The sequence below is a fragment of the Coffea arabica genome, chromosome 2e, assembly GCF_036785885.1.
Source record: "Coffea arabica cultivar ET-39 chromosome 2e, Coffea Arabica ET-39 HiFi, whole genome shotgun sequence".
Classification (NCBI taxonomy): Eukaryota; Viridiplantae; Streptophyta; class Magnoliopsida; order Gentianales; family Rubiaceae; genus Coffea; species Coffea arabica.
This window is the reverse complement of record NC_092313.1, coordinates 13,412,379-13,434,162: the sequence shown is the minus strand read 5'-3', so window position 1 is coordinate 13,434,162 and position 21,784 is coordinate 13,412,379. Positions and strand designations below refer to the sequence as shown.

Sequence of the window (21,784 nt, the reverse complement as noted above, 5' to 3'; positions counted from 1 at the left end):
GCTTCTTGTCGATACAAGCTGTCTTTACTTTTTTAATAATTCAGCAATCGTACTTAGTTGAAATGTTCCACAGCGCTATCCAATATTCCAAATTAATTTTTTAGGTCAGTACTGCCAAAAATTGGACTAATCAGTGATCTAATCCTCCAAAAATAACATGAAAACAAAACATCGTTGTCATCTAATTAAAGGGTTTCATAGGAAAAAAACAGTGAAGGAAAGCAAAAGAGAACATATAAACATTGACACACTACCACTCTGACAAAACTTGCATTAAATAACTGAAATTTGCTCATGGTTTCAACAGATTGGAAGATAAACTAAGGAGCTCTAATGAATGAATTGTAGCAAGTTGACAATCAACAGTACTATGGGTAGATGGTATTAATTTTCCTGACCTAGATGTTTCCTTTCTTGTTCTTTCCTTGCCATGGTCTGATTAGAAAATGTTAAAACTATGCAACTTTGATTTTGATTGGTATATTAAATGTCTCACACATCCTTACATAACTTTTAGTTAATACAGTTTATAGTATATTTAAAATTCTAATTAGGGGGATGCAAGATTATTACACATCTTGCTTTGTTCCTTTGTTCTTGAACTAGATCAGTTTAGGTAACAGGTTTTCTTTGTTCATTCAAAATTTTCTATTAACAAAGATAGAACTGTAGTGCTCATGCCAAACTTCCCACTTGGATTACAAGAAAAAACAAAGATATATACCCATAAAATACCAAAACAACAAGAGTATGTTAGATAGATGTGTAATCCATTTAGTCTTTCTTTATCCTTTGCCAAAGAGAAATTTTTTTTTGCAACTAATGGGGGCTAGATATGATGACTTGCTGCTATTAGGTGCAATTTGACGTAACAACTTAACTCTTTTTGTGACTGGATACATGATTGTTCAAATTACCGTTGGGAAAAAGCTTTGACCTCGATAAACGAATTAAAGTTGTCTTTTGAAAAATAAAAAAGTGACCTAATAGAGTCGTACCAAACATGCAGGTCTTTGTAAGTACCAAAAAAGGTTTTTATAAGTACTAAAAAACTGACCTAGTATTTACTCCAATTTTTAGAGTATACTATTTGCTCAATCAATTTGAGTTATTTAATTTATACGTTTTTATTCCAGTTTCAATCCATTTCACCAAAGGTGTGCATAAATTATCATTTTGGGATTGCAACAGTCTTTGATTTTATGAGGACATAGAGAGAGTATATATATATAGGAGCTAGGTTAAAGGGTTCATTGCGGCTGGCTTATCAAATTAAATTAATGTTTATAATATGCCGCTATAAGACCTCAATTTGAATCTCCTCATGATTATGTACAAAACCATAGATAAAAAGGGAGAGAAAGTTTTCCTTTTCTAAAGCGTTTTACCTATCGTCAGAGGGGAAAAATGAATCTGTCTTTCTAATACGTATGCTTTTGCTGCTAAAAAAAAAAAAACCTGTCTCATTTAATTTCGTTTTGTTACTCTCCAACAAGAAAACCAGCAATTGCGAATGAATTAAAAAAAAATGGAAATGGTAATATGCTCTTTCTACACTTTAAAGTCCCACCCCTTACCTCACCAAAAAAAAATAAAAAAATAATAATAATGGAAAAAGAAGAAAGGAAATAACATTGTGAGATCTTTTTAGTCATGAACTTTATCTTTATAGGTATTAACCATTTGGTGCAATGATGTGAGGGAGAGGAAGGAAAGGGACAAAGAACCAAAAAAGAGTGCATGTCGAGTTAAAAGCCATAATTCTTTCCTCAATATTGAACGGCTAGGACCACACCTTGAGATTATTCGAAATGTAATCAAAGAATTTTGCTATAAAATAATTGCAGTTTGTGGAGTCGTCTCCCAATCTTTATTTGGTTGCAATTTAAGACTTGAAAGAAAGCATATTAACGGAATCTGATCCAAGAGCACACACTCAGAGAATTCTCACAAGGATTCTCGTGCTGAACACATGCACTTTAGTATCAAATTTTCTTGTAGAATATGTTTACATCACTACAAAAACTGAGGACTTGAGAGCAATATTGATCTGATAACTAATACAATGGGGAGTGTCCCCTTTTTTTTTTTTTTTTTTTTTTTTTCTAATCTCTCTTTTTTCAAAATTTTTTTTTTTTGGAAACAAGAGAGGGGTTGGACTTAAGAAGTGGAAAGGGGATGGAAAAGTTGAATTTGAAACTTTTAATTCTTAAAATCTCAATCTTAATTATTAGATCAAGACCTCCTTGATAAAATATCTCTTTCCTAAGCTAACAAGAAGCTAGTGTCTAACTTTATCAAATGCCTTTTGCTTTCGTGAAAAGTGTCCTTCTTCACACTTTCGTGAAAATTTTCTCCCAACCACTCAACTTTCCACCTTTACGCTCTTTTGGTCGACGTGTTATATAGGGGCACAGATCATTCGTTGAGTATAGCATATTTTGGACGAGTGATCCGGGTAGGTTTACGATATGCATGATATTATTTTTTTTTTCAATGAAAAGGAAGATTAATTGATCAGTTTAATATGTCTAAACGCTTACCCTAATCATGCTTCGAAGTACGTAAAAATTATCTTATTATGTAAGTGGTCAATTAGTTAATAAGTTGATAAAGCTTAAAGAAGTTTCCTTCATTTCAGAATTTGTCAGTCATTAGTTAGAGGCAAAAGTTTAAATAGAGATCACCATGCTAAAGGGTCCTGCCGCTGCACATCATAGGATTAGTATGAGTAGCTGCTTTTTTTTTGGGGAGGAGGGGGGGGGGGGGGTTAAGATATATATAAGCAGCTTTAGTATGTTTATTTCTAAAACACAGCAAATACTAGTGTGCTTAAATAATAGTTGGTACATATGATATGACAGTTTAATGCAGATCTTTTTAAGAAGAATGGAAAGATGGCTGCCTCAATTCTTAACAAGAAATATTCGGCATGCTGAATGAGAAGACTCTATTGGTGCATGCTAATGTTTAAGAAAGAAATTATTACCTTAATTTAGAGCTGAAAATTTTCATGGCTTTTGGTGTAGATTAAAAACTTCACTCTTGTTACATACAGAAAAGAGCTAGATTATACTAAAAATGAATTGATCCCGACTCCTACAATCAGATAATTAGCAGGTATTCCACTTCAAAACAGAGAATATTAATTCATCCATCGATAGCTAGATTTCAGACATTTGCTACCTTAACCATTTTGCCAAAAAAAAAAAAAAACCACTCAGGCATGCTACAAAATCCATGTGTATCTCTCTTACGATTTCATTAATGTCAAGATCAAGAAAGGGAAAAATGGTTGGGAATAAGCAAAAAATGTGGTTCAAGTTTAACATTTCAACCATTCCAAGTTGCTTTTCCCCTTCAAGATAGCTCCTCGGGAAGGATATTGAGTTCCTTATAGACAATTGGGGCAGCGAACCTAATCAGCGATGCCATTGTTGGATGTAAGGCTAATTCTTGAGCTGGCTTGCGCCAACCCTTGTTTAGGAATCTCACTACAATCAGGCTCGTTGCTTTTCACAAGTACATCTTCACAGATTTCATCTTCATGATCTCCTTCTACTTCTAGGCTGTATATAGTGGATGCTTCAGTTTGTCCTTCCAAGCTGTATGTCAGGTGCCGTTCTTGAGGGTCTTGGCATTCCAGTCATACTGTGGCACCTGCATGCATGGGGCAACAAGCTTAGATGAGATGTTCTACTGCACCAACAGAAAGTAAAGGCTCCGGTGAGTTAAAAAAATAGTTTAAGTCTGTTTGGATTGTAGATTGTATGAACATTTTTTTTGTTTATGATACAACTTATCATGATGTGATATATACTTGTGACACAAAAAGATTGTTCAAAAAAAAAAAATGTAGTTAAAGAATTTAACATTTCTTTTTTTTGAATAATGTCTGTCCGGACAAATTTAGTGTTTTTTATTGACCAGTATTTTGACAAATCTACGTTAAATGTCAGAACATTGTACATTTTTATTCTACATTATCAATTCTCTCAACAATCATATGACAAAACAATTTTGATTGGATAAAAAGTAAGATGTCCACTTTCCAATAACGATTTGTATATTTTAGGAACAGAAGAAAAATAGTAGTATTTCTTTAATTCTGAAAAAAAAAATTATCTATGTATATAACTGAAATCACCAAAAATAATTCCAATTCCCTACCCATACAAGGGCAATTCTAATAGACATGCATCCTGCAACTCAAATGATTTGGTGAAACCCAATCATGATTGTACTTTGTTTCCGAAGCAACTTTAATCATGTGATGATCAATTTCTAAATTGAAAAGCAAAAATGGTTCACATGGCATGGAAAATGGCGCAAGAGGTTCAAGATATATGAAGTGAGATATATGGCAAAAATTCTTTTATTGGATCTGCAAAAAATTCAGCGTCTGGCTTCGGCTATATATGAGGAAAGTTTTGTAGAATCTTGTTAATGTTGTCTTACCATGCCTACTTTGCAGTTAGGAAAAATAACTTTCTCCCACCGTTTCACTTTAATAGTATTGTTTTCCATCTGTCCCAAATTATAGTTCACTATTCAATTGAATAATTTAGTTAACTTTTAATTTATCTAAAATACCCTTATTTAATGTACTTTGTTATCAATGAATATAACTTGACTTATTCATTAATTTCTTTGATTCATATTTTGAATGGTGCAAGTTTTCATCAATATTGTTATTGCAATTAATGTAAAGGTATAATGGTCAGATATACTACTAATATTAATGTAAGAATATTTTAGAAAAATAATAGGTTAGGTTTACTTTTCCAATAAAGTTAACTAATTTTTTTTTTAACTGTGTGGGAAAACAAATCAAACTATCAAAGTGAGAGGACGGAGGGAGTAGCTCTCTTTTTGCTCTTTGAGCATATGTAAAACCATACGTAATTCTCTCTCCTATTCTTATTTCCTTTCCTGTATGTGTGTATTTAGGGTGCTTTCACCACGATTTTAAAGAAAACACCTTTTTTTCTTAAGCATTACTAATATTATTATTTTGGAGAGATAATGAGTAAAATGAGACAATTAGGTTTATGAAAAAAGAAAAAAGAAATCAAATAGGTTACAAGAATACAAAAGAACAAAAGCTATGGGCATTCATAAAAATTTAAATATTAGTTTTTTTGGTGTAAAATTAATGAGTAAAATGCAACAGTACCGCCTTTATAGGCTTTTTAAGAAATCAAATGGGTAACCAAAAAAAAAAAGTAGTAAGAAGAAGAGAGGCATTATTTGAATAAGAGTTCACCTATCATGATATGTCTAAACAATATATACAAATACAGGAATCTCTAAAATTAAGGAAATGAACCATCATTTAATTTATATCTATCTTACAAGTTATACCTCACTTAGAGTAGAATTTTTCATTTGAATAATTTTACTTCTAGCACATGTTTACTTTATTTTATTTTATTTTATTTTTTGCCTTTCATAAGACAAGATTAGAAATGTCAAATACTTTTTTTGTCTTTCAAAAGAAAAGAAATGTCAAAGTTGGAGAGACGAATGTTATGGTATGAGGTGATAATCAATCCTCTTTCTAAAATGACAAACTATATAATCCTTAACTACTACATTCCCAAACGCGAAATCTGTAATCCTTAACGGCTACAGTGTAGTATCTGATTCTCGAGTTACAATCAATATCTTTTCAAATGACTCGTAATGCCTATTAACCAATACTAGTGCTCAATACACACCCAATGTGTGTGCAATTGGAAAAATGCATAATATTTATGATCATATATTTTAAATAAAATTTTTATTACTGAAGCAAACTTCAATCTTTTAAATATTTTTCATAAAATAATTTTATATTAGTAGTTATAATATTTACGGATAGTTATGTTGAAAACACATATACTTAAATAGTTAAAAGTAAAAATACTCATATGTAGTTATAAGTAGTTAAACTAAAAATAGTTTTTATAAGGGTAAAAAAAAAATTTATAAAATGACGACAAATGTTAACTCTAATGTTAACTCCAAACTCCTTCTTTAAACTTTATATAAAGTATAGATAAGATACAAATCCTGTAAAATTTGCAATACAAAAAGAGTTCTACCTTTAAAAGGAGATGTACGTCGGTGTAATCAATATTTTAAGTGCAACCTCATTTCCTATCCTACAAGGAAATTGGACAGATATTTTGGACCGAAGATCCCGAGCCCCAACTAGAGCAGGATTAACTCTGACCAAACACACATATATAAGCACAGTACACTTTCACGTCCAACATATATCCGATGACAATGTGAACTTTCATGGTTTTATGCGTCTAGGACAACAACCATCCCTGCAAAGTGAGTCCAAAGAAAACAAAAATGGTGGACTATTTGTCAATAATTTTACTACAAACAGCATATACAAAAGTTATGTACAAAAGCTTATTCTAATTTGTGGCACAAATAATTACCACTTTACAACAAAGCGGTGCTCATGGGATTTGCAAAAAGATGTTCTCGGTAAATTAATTTTGATTTCTTTGTGCAGCTCCCTAAAAGGGTACGCAGAATTGCAGGAGGCTCCGGACATGTGGTCTGGTGCACCCTGCGCACTATTATATGCTTGTCCAGAATCAGTTTCTCTAGCAATTTTCTGCAGCTCTGGAAAACAGTAAAACATATTGTCAAAGATCCACCAGTACAAGCACTCGTATTTCATGGAAGCATACCAGATAGAAATGTAAGCATGTTTATGCCGTTTCAAAACTTAAAAAAAAAAAAAAAAAAAACTTCATCAATAAAGCTACAAGAGCTCAGGCAAAATATTAAATGACTGAGTTTTTTCTGTTAAATTATATGCAAATTTAGTGGCCAAATTTTTTAGGAAACTATAGTAGAAACGTAATCAGTGGAGTAATAACAAAAACACTTTTCACACCAATCACTTTTGAGTGATAAATTGATTTCAATGGCTCTCCATTTCCCCCCTTCTTTCACAGACAGTAAACAAAGAGGGAAGGGGAAACAGAAAATGAAAACCAAGCTTATCAAAATTCTGTATATCCTTCCAGATTCTTGGCAAACATAAACATCTCTTTGCATTAGAATTGAACCCTAAAACCTTCCAAAACCAATTAATTATTTTTGGATCTTCCTAGGGAAATAGAAGTGCAACAAAAGGCACAGGAATATTTGCTTCACCACAACATTAACAACGTACCTGAGGATTTAATGCACCCATTTGCTTTATTATATCATCCTGCAACAGACAAAAAAGGATGACATTCAAAAACCAAGTTACAGCAGTTTTGCATGTGTATGGAGATACGTAATAGCTATTACACATGAACGACGATCGTGATCCCTAAGACTATATGAACAGTTGATAATCACCATGACGAGCATTTAAAAGATCTCTTGGCCTTAAAGTACTTTCTGAATACCTAAAAACCAATAAAACATGTATTTACAATTTCCTGCCACCATCGGTCAACAATTTTAAAGTTGTCACATAGCATAGAGCAATTGGAGGTTGACTCCACCAAACCTGAATTATCATCCCCATTCACCTTTCCAATAACAACAAAGATAAAAAAACAGATTTCTACCCAATTGATGTTACATAAGACAGAAAAAATGTGTTAATCTCCTGCCTATATGTTCTGGATCCACTGCAGAAGTAGATACCACTTCATGAATGCAAATTACCTGAAACCTATTCCAGGCAGCGAACTTATATAATTCCAACAGAATGTACATTAACCAACACAAGTTAGACAGTTTTCTAACCAGAGACAGCAACAAGGAGTTGAACATTGTAGAAATCATGCTTTGAACAAGCATTTACAATTCATATTGCAAAACACTTACTCTTAAAATCCCTGGATTTTGCATCACGATACCAAGAATGCGACGTACAAGCCCCTTGTAGACAAGTTCATTGATGGTCCCATCTCCATTAATCCAAGGAAGAATAGGATATACAAAAGGATCACAAGATCGAACCTCAAACGTGTCGACTCTTGGATTCACTTCAGCAGAAATTACTTCAGAATGTGCACGGTCTTCTACTTCATTGGATCTCTGAATTACACTTAAAGGTTCCGTTAACTCTTTAGGATGATTAAGAATTGTAATTTTGTGGACATCATCAGTGTCTGTGCTTATCTCATCTTGTAAGCCAACATCATCTTCTTGACTTCCCACATTAATGAGCTTACGCTCCTCATCACTTGTTCCTTTGGAATCTACCAAAGAAGTTGCTTGAGGATTTTGATTAGATTCAGCCACAGAGGCCAAAAAGTACTTGGATCGGTACAGAGAATCAACAACATGGATGGCATCATAAGCACTGACCTATATCAACACCATGAATTGTCAGTTATTAACAAGTCTTTCTTTCTAGCTTTAATTGTTATACTCTATCAGTAATCCATTCGGTTCCCTCCATGCTAAAGTTGAATATACAGAAGAGTGAAGACAGAAAAAAAAAAAAACATAAAAATAAGAACCTGTGGAATATGGGGGTTTTCAAGAAAAGGAAGCAGTTTGATCATACTTGTCAATGTATATGTTTTTTAAGTTTGTAAACTAATAAATTATTCTCCTCACTAACAGCTTCGACTAGGAGCATGATTTCCCTATGGGTTATTTTACTACTAGAAGCATCTCCAGTGTATAAACTTAACATATATATACTACAAAACAAAAATCAACAACATTTTCCTTGCAAACAAAATGTCGTCCAGCCATAGAACTTTTATTAGCCTAAAGTTGGGGTGTAACCAGATCCTAAACATGGCAAATCCACAGCCTTCTCTAAGATCTGGACACAAAATACAACTATTGTCTAATCCACGATAAGCTGTTCACCAAACGGCATGGCCTTTGCAATTGGTGGAAATAAAGCACATAAATGCTTTTTATTATAATTCTCCAATAATCCTAAAATACAAAAACTGTTGAAGCGTAAAACATCTTGACTTAAAATAAAATGCAATTATACCCCAGCAAAAAAATGAAAAAAAAGTTAGATAAGGTTTGAATAAAAGTAGAATGTGGCAGAAAGAATAAAATCAATTAAACGAACCTTAAAAGCTCGTCCAAATGCTTCAAGCACATCAACAACAATTTCTAACTCCTTTTCCCCTAAACATAAACATGTTGTTCTGATTAATTTCGAAATGATATACAACTTTAACACTTCTGTAAGTTTAAATTCAAACATACAAACAATCAAGCAATTACCTGCTATGTTCAAAACATTGGCAATTTCTTCCATGCTCAAACCTTGGTCACCAGACTTCTGAATGGCAGAACAAATAGTTCTAAATAGCTCTGCATGAAAAGGAGAATTTTCCCCATCATGAAACGAAGAAACTAGATGATCAGCATAGCTTGTCATAGATTCCCAAGGTGACTTATGGGCAGCTGTAGCAGTGCAGTTGATTCCCAAATCATATTTTGCCTCATTCAGAAAGGTACATTCATCAGAGAGAAATGAGGTGCCACCACTTTGTGGGCGTGGGGAATTACTTTGATCCTTGTCACAGAAAAGTGAGACCCCAATGCTGTCCTTGTCTTTAAACAATTCTAAAAAGCACATTCTTGGAACTGTCACACGACTCAAGGATAACCTTATTCCAGGAAAACCTTTTTCTCGCCGGCATATAATCTCACCCTCGCCAGGCATTGATGTTTTTAGTCTCTTAGACTTGTCACCACAATATTCACTTGTATCATTTTTACGTTTAGAAGTTCTGGAGTCCTCAGCCTCTCCAATACCATCCTCTGGCAAGCATGGTGTTATTGACAGTTCGCCTAGAGAGATTAAAGCGCACAAATGAAAGATGTCTCCACATTGTAAATCTGCAGGAAGTTGAACTTCCTCTTCCATCAAATCCTTCTCCCTTTTGTCAAGCCAGCTAGCAAACTTGGAAGCTCTTTTGCCAGCATTTGGTGGAAATGGAGACAAAGATATGCTGTGCAAGAAGTGCTGAGAAAGTGCAAATGGACTTGTAGCATTGCCACCAATCTGCCAATTGGAAATAAATAGCTCATTTAGAAAACACACACAACATTCCAAAGTAGCTTGTAGAATAATGAGGCATAAATATCAATAGGACCAAGTATACTCTAAATGACCACTGGAAGAAGCAAATAGCTGCTTTTAGCTTTTCCTCCTTCAGCTTTGGTCCAAGAGTGCATAAGCATGCCCTACCACCTCTTGACACAAAACACAGAACCCTTACCTCAATTAAAAAAATTCCAAGCTGAACACAGTTACAAGGATGCAAAAGAATATATAAATGAACATTTTATTCCATTTGAAAAGCCCAAAAAGAAAAAAATAGGAAGAAAGACCACAAATTTTATCTTAAAAGCCAGGACTTTTGAAAGCACATTAAACCAATAGAAAAGTGCTAATAAAAAGTAGCTTTAACTTTGGCACATTGAAGCAGTTGAGAACATATAACAAGACGGAATTTGCCAAAACAAGCTTCTTTCACAGTGGATATTAAATTGGACACTAAATTGACACTATTAGCACAATAGATATCTTAATTGCCGGATTTTGTATTTGACAGGAAATTACATACAGATTTTATGTCCTTTAGTATAGCATTATTGCTAATACAAAATAAGCATGGAAGAAGAATACCATAATCTTCTTTTCCCTGAGGGAGCTAAAAGCAGCAAAAAGATCATGCTGAGAATAGCGCCTCAATGTCTCAGCCAGCAATATTGAAGCCTGTGGAGTAATTGAGGTGCTCAGAAAAATGAGCTTAAATAATTCTGCAGCATTAGAAACTGCAACTGATCCATATATTCGTCTACTAGTAGTATTGCCCTCGTTTAAAAGCTTGTTATACTTTTGAACAATACGATAAGAACTTGATCTTTGAGCAGAATTTGTACTTCTTCCACCACAAATCTGACCCTCTTGACAGACTTTATCAGTATTAAAGGGGTCCTGCAAGCATAACAGTAAAATTGTGAACTTGATTTGCTGAAGATTTCAATGGCTAGTGCCTATAACAATAGATTATTTTAGGCAATGCTAAAGCAAGACACTTTGTTACAGACTTCAATTCAGACAAATTTTTTTTTTTTTTGGCCTGAAGGAGAGGGGGGGGTTAAGTTTCACAACGCCAACAAGAGATGAGAAGGCTTACTCATGTAACATTAAGAATCTTAGCACAGTCACCTAAAAATTTCTAGTAGTTTTCCTATTTGACTTGAATATCATTGGTTACTCACTCAAAAGCTCAAATTACTTAAATATACTCAAAACAAATCCTGCAATTAATGTCTCTAAATATATACTGAAGAAGCTCAACTGCAAAAGAATCTGCAACTTACCTGTCCATGAGACCATTCATAAGAATCAACTCGCTTGGAGGTGTTCGATTTAGCTATCGTCTTGTATCGTAGAACATCATCCAGGGCTATCTTTATATTACAGTCATCAAAATTATCCCAACGTGTGTGAGACTTTAACTCTTTATCATGTTCAGAGCAATCAAAAAGGTTCTCGTTACGGTCCCCTACCATCATGGCTTCCCGAACCAGTGGTCTTCCATCAACCAAGTTTAATGAGTTCTTTTGGTATTTCTCTAGGCACTTTTCATATCTCTCTGCAAGCATATTGCAAAGTCTAAGGACAGCTTTCCTGAACTGTGGAGTACTATTCAACATCGCCATTCTTCTTCTGCAGGTCTCAGGAGGTGCAGGCAGATTTGAAAGAGAACCCCAATCTGTGCGATGATATTTTGCCCCCAGCAAAGCACGATTCCTCACATAATCGATCACTAATTGCCTATAATCAACCAAAAAACTTTACCATGTCAAAGATCCAGATGGCAAGAAATATCAGTATCAGAATACAAGCTGTAGTCCACAGCAAAAAAAATCATCAACCACATATTGACCAATACAGCTAACCTCAGAATAGAATGCTAAGAAGCTACAGAAAATCAAAATAGATATTCCCCGGTATCATTAGCTCTCAACTGTTAAAGGAGTACCACTAAAAAAAAATGCTTATTTACTCCATCAAGCAGACTGGTTTGGGCTTTGCATGTGGAATTGTCACTCTTTACCTGTCAGCTTCTTCTGTCCATGAAAATCTATTCTGGCGTCCTGTTTTCAGCTTCGATAGAGCATATTTGTGAATAAAGAATTGATCATGCTCATTTTCTTCATTTGATTCTTGCTGTTCTACAGCTTGCATCTGATCATTAATATGCTCTTGCAGCAAATGACTTCCATAATCTCCCAAGGAAGTTATGAAAGTATCTTCTCTTTCTGTGTCAGATATTTGTGCAAGCCTGCCCTTACTCCAATATCCTCCCTTGGTTTCAGACTTGGCATGCTTTGGGGACTTCCCTTTAGAAGATCTTTTCCTTTTGCGTGCAGAAGAACTAGATGTATGTCTCAGTGGATCAAATTCATCGCCTTGAGCATAAGAATCTCCTCCAAAACTGGTGAAGCGCTTTTGTCTCTTACCTTGATAGACACGAAGCACCTGAAAGTAGCAGTTCTTACTTGATGTTCGCAAATGAATTGAACAATGCATCATCTAAAGCCTTCAAAAAACAGATGGTGGAACCATGTAAAGAATGAATAATGACTTGCTTTTATGCATTGATAGAAAACCCAAGTTTTATTTTTCAATCTTCTGTGAGTCCTAGCTATAAAATCTCACCTGTCTCCAAGTAGGTCCCAAAGAGGATCCAGTCAAAGTAACTACCCCTTACCCCCGCCCCCAATGCACAACAACCTGAGAAAGGAATACAGAATTGTCATCTTTGCATTAGATCTAAGCTACTAACTCTTTTGCATACCAAAGCATCATGACTTGATTCATTCAGGCAAGCAGTAACAGGCAGCAACTAGAACCAACTAAATCAAGCATGTGGGGAGCTCAAAATTACAGCTAAAAGATCAATGAGTTATGTACATAATTATCTGACAAAAAATTATAACAAAGCCGAAATGAAGCAAAAAAACAAGACCAAACAAGGGAGGAGGTTTTATAATGTAAACAAATAGGTTGGTTTGCAGCAGATTTCACAACAAAATGGACATGTTCATGAAAGATAATGACAAAATGGATCACTGGGGGGAAAAAAAGCAACGCAGTTTAACTAGGTGATGCTATTAGGCAGATTTAGCCAAAAGGTTTTATGACAGTTGATAGATAGTGCAGGATAGTGGGTCACGCCCAAAAAAAAAATGAAAAGCAGACAAACCTGCTCAACGGTCAAATTAAGATCATTGGCAATCTCCCGACATTCTCCGTATGACAGTTTTTTATGTGGTTCATCAGTTACAACACGCTTGAGGAGCTCAGCACGCTGATCAACTGTCATAACCCGAGCTGAGGCCCATGATCGGGGGAAGAATATCTGACAAATTTAATTTCAGTTTAAAGGAGAGAAACGAAGTAAAGGCTGGGAAAGCAAAGTTTGTAGAGAAAAACATGAAACCATACAATTTATTATGTCCACTCATTATTTTACAATAATGATTTGCTAGGAAAGGAAACAATAGTACAGAAACTTCACTACAAAATGTCTACCGAAAGGAAAGCTTGATTAGTGCTACAAAACCAAAAAAACCCAAAGGAAAGCTTGACTAGTGCTACAAAAAAAAAAGGAAGCCAACTAAAGGAACCTGATTATAAACTGAGTTAATAAATCACCGATTTAAATCTAGGACGTCTCTTTTGCATTGCCTAAGAGAACTAACTTCTCCAGCCCTAATAAAACAAACAAAATAAAGTAACACTTCCAATGTGTAAGGTGCACTGTACAAAGTATTAAAGAAGTCAAACAAACTACTCTAACCTATCATTTCAATCATACACCTAATCCAACAAACTGAAAATGAAAATGCCGAGGTGAAACAAGGAAAAACAGAATCTGTGAATTCTCCGAGATACCAAGTATCTTAATCTTTATATACACAAGAACACATTAAACTGGCATATTCAGTAAGGAACCACAATTATTCCACCACAGCACATCAATAGATTTATAGCTAATTCACTGCAAAAGGTAGTTAGGCTAAACAGAAACTCAAGAGAACCATACATGTTTCCTGCTATAACCACCAGAAACTGGTAATGCAAATCAGACATCAACAAGAACCAAAAAATGGAGACAATACCTCATGAACAGCAGATCCAGGGAATGCATGTAAAGCAGCTTTTGAGTCAGCAGCTGAATAACAGTACTCTAAAGTGTTCCAGTACTCATCCACAACTTTTCTAGTCGAGAGAACAAAATCATGCCGGACATGAGGGCGAAGATCAGGAAAAATGAAACCACAAGTTGAGGCTACTATTGATACTGGTTCCTCAATGTAGGGTTTAAGTTCCAATGCATGGACAAGGGTGGTGATATCCTGAACTTTGGCTTCACCATCAGAATGCCCCGCTCTTACAAGGCGAATCAACTACCCAAGAAATTCTTAAAGTTAGGAATAAATCGTAGAATATAACAAAACAGGAAAGCTAATAGAATCCTTCGGGAGAAAAGTTACCATGCTTTTTCTAAAGGAAGACTCAAACACAATGCCAAAGAAACAGTTTGTAAATGTCATCCATTTAACTGGGGGCAAAAAAAGATGATCACTCTAAAAATTAAATCAACTAGGAAAAAGGAAAAACACACAAGAAATTCCATATCTGGTGTAGCTCCTTGTTAATTGAACCAGAATTATGGGTAATAAGGTTTTAGATTCCACCACAGATGCATCATAGTCAATAGAATAAAGAACAGATTGAAGCCAAAATCCAACAACTTCAACACTTTGTCTCTAAACACATGCATCAAGCAGATAATTCCATATGTCTGGTAAAAGCATCGGAAGGTGTAAACATTTGACATTCTTCTTAGCCCCTCCCCAAAAATCAAGCCCTTGAGTTAAGTAAACTCATCAAAGGAAAAGGATAAGCAATGAAGCACCCATAAAACTTCTCTTTCTTCATTTAACTGCTACTCAACCACCTGCAATAATTTGAAATTTTTGATCTTCCAGCACTCCAATTAGTACCATTCAACATTATTATAAGGCAAAGCTCCTATTAAATATTCAATTGAAAGCTTAAGCAGAATTTTATACTTAATTTAAAGTTGCCAGGATCTGTTAAAAACCATTCTCCATGTCAAACTTCCACCCCTTCCAAGCACATTGATGTAGTACCTTGAAAGAATTTATAAAAGGGAGAAGAATGAATTTCCAAGTTTTTTACATGTTAGACTCCTTCAATAGAAGCATCCTTGTGTAGTCTATTGAGTAGCATTAATTTCTCAACACATTTAACAGATACGAACCAGCATTTATACACAATAAGCATTACAACCCAGACTAAGCAAAAGATTTTTTTGTTATCACGTATTACAGACTATACCTTCAAGCGTAGCAAAATGTCAATCAACCTTGATAGGCGCCCTGTTGCTTGAGTATCCATCAGACACCTATACTCTTCCACTGGAAGATCAGAAAGGCGCAGACCCATCCTACATTTCTCAATCAAATTCTCGAACTTTTGGGTTGAACCCACAACCTGTAAGAACAGCTCAAGAGGCATGGCCTTGATGGCAGCATCTAGACCAAACATTTTGCTAGTGCTATGAGGATTTCTCATGTCATGCCCATTTTTTTCGATGGATAAAGGATCATTCCAACCATGTGAACCCCTGAGGTAGTTCCACAGAAAGATGTGAAGCAGCTTTGTACGTACCATCTTTGCCAGTACATATCCATTAGCAAGCCTTGCTTCAGCTTGCTCAGCTTGAGTATCCGAATGTACAATCGTCTGAATCCTCTGGACACTATCCAATACAGGAGTTGACTGTCCTTTCTTCATCCGAGAATAGCATTGGCGGCGTATTTGAATCTCAAATAACCTGTGTCTTTCTTGAATTTGACTCAATACTTGATCAGACAAGTTAGAAATAGAAGGGTGCAGGACCACCTCTATAGTACGACTGGCACTACAGTTTGAGATGGCAGGCATATGAATAGGAACGCATCTACACTGACCTTCTTCCTGAAGCTTATTTAAACTACGTGCTAAAGTCCTCCTGTCCATCATTGAGCTCTTTTCCTTCTCTAGATTCTCAATCTCAAGCCTTCTATGCAGTTCAGCTTTTATTAAGAACTTCTCTTCCTGCTCCAAATAGAAAGAGAAAAGACTCATTTAAGGTAAATGTAAAGAATACCTAGGCCAGTCAACTTAAGAAAAAGAGAGTTGATACATAAGTAGAAAACCTTCAACAGCTGAAGAATCCGCTGCTCCCTCAGTGCACTGGCTGCACCTAAGGCAAGACAAGGATACTTCTGGTATGAGCGGCGTCTCATGGGCACTGGCACAGGAGGTGAAATATTGTTTTGAATACCATTTGATGCAGTTGTATTCACAATTCCTAGCTCCATAGCAGGAACCCTTCCACTAGCCTCAGAGGCTGGGCTCTGTGGATTGTTCAGTGTAAGCAGCATTAAGTTATCCTCTGCATTAGCTGTTGAATTATAACAAACTTCTGGCTCATTTACAGTGGCATCATCTGCAACATCTTTGGAAGTGGAGGAATCTACCTCTTGAATGGTTGGAATGAAGCTGTCATCAGTTTCCCAAACCACTGGCTGAGGAACACTTTCAATATTTTCATGCATTACCATTGCTGTATCACAAGGGACGATATTAGATGCTTCAGAATTGAAGTTACGAGATGTCCAAAACCGATATACATAACTCCTTTTACAGCTTTCTGCCTGCAAATGCATCCCAAACCTAGGGTACATATCAAGAAGGCGATCATAGTACTGCTTATTGCATATACCTAGCCGTCTGCATACCTGTTCACAACATCACAAATCCCATTAAAATTAAAGATAGGCATTATTATTAAGAGTCAACACTTATAGTGCCCAAACTCATAGAAAAGGCACTTCAACACCTGTCACCACAAAAAGTATACGAAAATGCATCAGCTACATTTTTTCCTCATATTTGATGAAAATTAACAGTCCAATATCTAGTTCCTAGTTTGATTTTGGCAAATACAACCGCCAAAATGGACCATTGCCCATAAACCTGTATAAAGTTCATGAAATCCTAGCAAGAGTGTAAAGATTAAGCACCTCATGCATTATCAACTCAGGAAACAAATTGCAAGAAAGGAAAGTTGGATGACAATATTGGCCAGGACATAACTCACTCCATCAAAGGGTTTGATATAAATGAATGGTTATCTACTAGTCCAAGCTCCTACAAATATCTATAAAATGATACACTCTAGAAGACTTTTATGGTGCAAGTTATGACTTAAATCCAAATGCTTAAAGCTCATTTTGATGATCTAATGCCAATATATAACCTCAAACAAGACTAAATCAATGAGAACATTAGTATTGGATGAGATTAGATGAAGATCACTACTTAATATTCAACAAAAAACAACCACTAGGTCTACAGCGCTTCAGAATTTCCTTGAAGATAAAACTTGTTCAAAAGGATGTGAAATGCAGAATGCAAAAACAAAACCACACCAGCGTACAAGTATTAACTTAAGAGCTTTTCAATAAAGAAATGGACGCACTTCAGTGAATGTCAGCCCTTTGGAGCCTTCAGCATCAATCATATCGTAAATTTGATGATCAATAGGAAGTTCTACAAGCTGATCTGTGATTTGACCCCTCTTTCCTAATTTTGTTGTTTGTTCCACATCAATCTCATCATAACCTTGTCTAGATAATTTTGGTTCAAAATGTTTCGGTGAAAACTTCTTCAACAACCGCAAACACTTGACTTCCTGCAGAACACACACAACATAGTAAAAGTGACAACCTACATGAACATTTATTATATAGAACAATCATAACTGATGGACTTTTCTTCTATAATATATTATTTCATGAATTAACTTGTAGACATCTCCACAGGGTAGTTGCTTAATTATTAGAAGTTGTGCAAGTAAAATGCCACAATAAAGAGCCCCAGACCCTCTGAATAGAAAATAAATATATAATACTCAAGAAAGGACAAAGGACTCATGGATCCAAACCACTGAAAGTAACACAATGTACTCAAGACATGTAAAATATTTCCCTTACCAGTTACCACTTTCCAGAAGAACTAATCAGGCAACCATCTGAAGCTATCCCTCAACTATTTGCCTACATGCATACAACCATAGGTCCTTAAAAATGCTAATACAAAAAATGTTTCAAATGAATTGAAACCGGGGGGGGGGGGCAAATTTTTTTTTTTTCTAACAACCAAGATATGCAGTTCTCCTCTCTGTCTTGGAAGAGGTTCTTTCATATCAATGACTAACTCCAAACAAATAAAAGTAAACTTGTCTGCAAGGAGGAATTGAAAAACAATGACAACAGTAAAAGGTATGCCTGATGTTAACTTGTACCAAAAATTAAAATACACCGACTTGTTTAGATTAATCCTCTATTTCTGATTCTCATCCAAATTTGGGTAAATGTCAAAGTTTGAATTGAAAACAGAATTAATAAAACAGAAAAAAGTAACTTGTATGGAGTTTTCTGTCCACAAAGCACGTAGAAGAATCCACAGAGATGTCAAACTTCTGAACCAAAGATGAACGGCAGTTAAGAACCATGATTAATCAGATGATTTTGTTTTAATCTCCAAGAAAATCACTCCCTCCCAATCCTCCATCGAAAATGTAACCAAATTAGTGATCATTCAAACATCCTACACAATTTTGACATGTAGAGATGTTAAAACAAATAACAGCACATCAAGGGAAACAAATTCCAATCAGCCAAAAGCAACATCTTGACCAACTTACAAGTAATTTTAAATCATCAAACAAGCACTTAATACAGCTACAAAAGCGTGCCCAACATCGTTAAAACCATAAAAATTGGGAAAAACATTGATGTGCATCACATTATCCAAAACCTGTGTAGCCCATTTACAAGTACTAAAATAACAGTCTGAATATTAACAACTTGAATATCTTCAAGTTGATCTCTTTTAAGCTTTCAACCGACAAGCAACATTCGAACTTTGTACAAACTCCTTTAACAGCTCGAGAGAAGCCTCATGATACTCTAACACAAGCTACGCCATTATCACCTTGTTAAAGGATGTGACAACCAATATTACAAGGAATCCAACATAAAATTCTAACAGAGGGCCAAAAGAAGAATGTATAAAATGTTACCAACAGAAAAAGTGATTCCGTGAAATAAAAGTTAACTCTGAAGCTAAGTGATGATATTTCATGCTAATGAATTAACTGGAACTCAATCTTCACACTAAATGCACAAATCTACTTACTTTGTTTTTCACTTTAGTAAAACATTCCTCCACAACACCAGCATCTTTCAACCTGGGACATATCTAACAACAGTTGGAAAGAATGATGCAATTAGAATGAACAAATATACTCTTATAAAAACAAGCAAAAGAGCAGTTGAAAGAAAAAGGCAATAAGACCATACATTTCTCCAAGCTCTATGCCCAGAAGTTCCCCGATAACCAAGGTCCTGCTTAAGATCTGACACGACAAGAACCTGGAAAGGCAACAGTCGGATCACAGTCATGCTGCACAAGAGAACATATAGAAGGATGAACATCTCAATTTAAATATGCTTGACCTTTCCATCAGCCTGTTCAAGTTTATCACAAATAGCTTTTAGTGCTGGTAGATAGTCTTTTACATTCACATCCTCTTTAACAAGTCCTTTGGGAAAGCCAGCACTGTTTGCAGCAGTTACATCTGCAACATCACTGTCAACTAAAGGTATATTCTCTTTAATGATTTCAAGCCTCTGTTGATATCCCAATTGCTTTCCATAACGGTATAAGTGCAGCATGTTGGTTGCCACATTCGAAATTGTTTTTTTCTGCCCTTCATCACATGCTTCTTTAGTCTTCACCACCGTTGTCTGCTTCAAAATCAATCCTCGGCATTCCAGTGCCTTCAATATGTAAAAAATGTCCTTTCCTTTGATACCAAATTCCTTAGCAAGTTCACTTTGTGTAACTCCACTAGTTCTGCAAATGCACTAAATATCACTACCTGTTTTTGATTTGATCTGACATTGTACAGCGGTCCAAAATCTTAACTTCACTTATACAAATTAAGCAATTTGGTCCCACATTTTCTAAATTAATGTCTCTAGATCTCTATAGCTTAGAGCAAATTGTTAAGGGCCCAACAGCACTTCATAAAAAGACATACACGATTAAAGAAATACTTGCAAAGTTCATTGCAATACCAAGCAAAGACCACTCACATTCTGATACAATTCTAGCAATGGGTAACTGTTCAAATCTAGGGTACCTAGATTTGTGATTGTTCTGGAACATAAGACTTTAGCTATCACGACCTATGATCGCAGGCACTAGGGTTAGGGTTCTTTCAAGTATTCGCAAGGTATGAAGATGGAACTTATCTTCCGGGACCATGTAAAGCACCATCAAACATGATATTTTCCCATGCCATTAAAGAACAAATATCTTACATTCTTTAAAGACTTATATGGGACACCAAAAGTTGCGTGGCAATCCATGTTTCAATTCATTCTACCCAATTCTGAATTTGCAAGCACTACAGTTGTTTCCACTAAAAATTTCAACTTTTAAATAATCAAAATTAAATTAACAAAACAGCAACAATTTCAAGGGCTCAAAAATTCAATTTTTTTATCCATTTTAAAACACAAAAACATTGCCACTGCGGCTTTGGTCCTTCAGCTAAACAACTGCCCCAGGAGAAAGCGGTTAAAGTCTCACTTCAGTGTATGAATGCTATTAGCATGTGAACTGACACATCACTCTCTTCACATTATAAATTCTCTTCTTGCATACATGGCATGCATCCAAACTCGGTAGTGTAACAAAATTTTAAACTGATACTGTAGCAAACATTTGTCCTTTGTTTCATGTACACAAATGGTTAAAACAAAGTATTAATGTCGTCATGGATTCTATTCTTTATTCTTCTAGTACCCCATTTAGGAGAATAACAATAAAAGTGTAAACCAAATCCTATAAAAAGGGCTTAATCTCAACTGATGCTGAATTTTGTAAAAGCTTATTTCTGAAAAGCCAAAATCAGAATTCGAAAAGCAGGTTTCTTCTAGCTTTGATTCTGGAGAAGAAAGAAAAAGCGTTGAGAACAGGTCGAATATACACCGATAGCACCAAAATCAATTGAGAACAGGTCGAAGATACGCCGATAGCACCAAAAAAGCAAGAAAGCAACATTTTAAAAAAAAAATTAATGAAATAGTGGAATTCCCAAATTCCTATTTCTCCTTACCGAGCAATGGCAAGGCGTTCGAGAGTCCGGCGGTGCTTTTCATTGATTTTAGAATCAGAGGCCTCGATATCAGTAATTCCGATAAAATTACTCCGAAGCCGTTCGGAAGCGACGATTTTCATATTCATCTGCTCACATTTTTCAAGAGAATTGATTAAAGCATCTTGACAATCATACGCGTCGCCTTCGACCTCGAATCGGAGGCCGGGAACGTTGAGGAGGTTCGACCACAGGGCAGCCTTGACGTTTGGACAAAGAGGGAGGCCGTGGGCGGAGAGAGATTGGTGGAGCCTCGGCCATAGATTTAGGAGGCTCAGCCCACCGCCACCTTGCGAACATATCTCCTCTATTGCTGAGTGGACAACGGAATCCATTGGAATATAGGTATTAAACCATGTGAAATTCTCGGTGGCGTTGGACGGTGAAGGCAGGAATAGAAGGCGGGAAAGGGGCGGCCGGGCGGCGGAAGTATTGTGTATTTTTTGTTGGGATTTTTG

General features: G+C 35.5%; 1 protein-coding gene across 4 annotated transcripts; it reads right to left on the bottom strand.

The window, feature by feature from the left end:
* Positions 1-6,206: 6,206 nt before the first annotated feature.
* On the bottom strand, positions 6,207-21,784 carry LOC113731072 (uncharacterized). 4 transcript variants are annotated; one of them, XM_027256127.2, is made up of 18 exons: positions 21,288-21,784; positions 19,618-20,017; positions 19,462-19,533; positions 19,298-19,360; positions 17,577-17,789; positions 16,573-16,833; positions 16,249-16,449; positions 15,386-16,147; positions 14,140-14,427; positions 13,221-13,376; positions 12,069-12,493; positions 11,329-11,785; positions 10,628-10,939; positions 9,214-10,000; positions 9,056-9,114; positions 7,837-8,322; positions 7,187-7,225; positions 6,207-6,627 (listed from the first exon to the last, which is right to left on the bottom strand). In XM_027256127.2, exons 1-18 carry the CDS (start codon positions 21,659-21,661, stop codon positions 6,442-6,444), a joined length of 5,541 nt encoding a protein of 1,846 aa, XP_027111928.2. In that variant the 5' UTR covers positions 21,662-21,784; the 3' UTR covers positions 6,207-6,441. The 4 variants fall into 4 exon arrangements, with proteins under 4 accessions (XP_027111928.2, XP_027111926.2, XP_071935166.1 ...); XM_027256125.2 differs by having other exon boundaries at positions 16,249-16,833; positions 21,288-21,782; XM_072079065.1 differs by having other exon boundaries at positions 16,249-16,833; positions 19,298-19,349; positions 21,288-21,641.

What these genes read in the sequence shown, in the direction of transcription:
- LOC113731072 (XM_027256125.2), bottom strand. Translation starts at nt 21,661, where the DNA reads ATGGATTCCGTTGTCCACTCAGCAATAGAGGAGATATGTTCGCAAGGT. An exon ending in TTGAACAGGCTGATGGAAAG is followed by an intron (nt 19,534 to 19,617) that starts GTCAAGCATATT and finishes TTGCCTTTCCAG; the next exon opens with GTTCTTGTCGTGTCAGATCT. An exon ending in AAAATCCAGGGATTTTAAGA is followed by an intron (nt 7,226 to 7,836) that starts GTAAGTGTTTTG and finishes TGTCTGTTGCAG; the next exon opens with GATGATATAATAAAGCAAAT.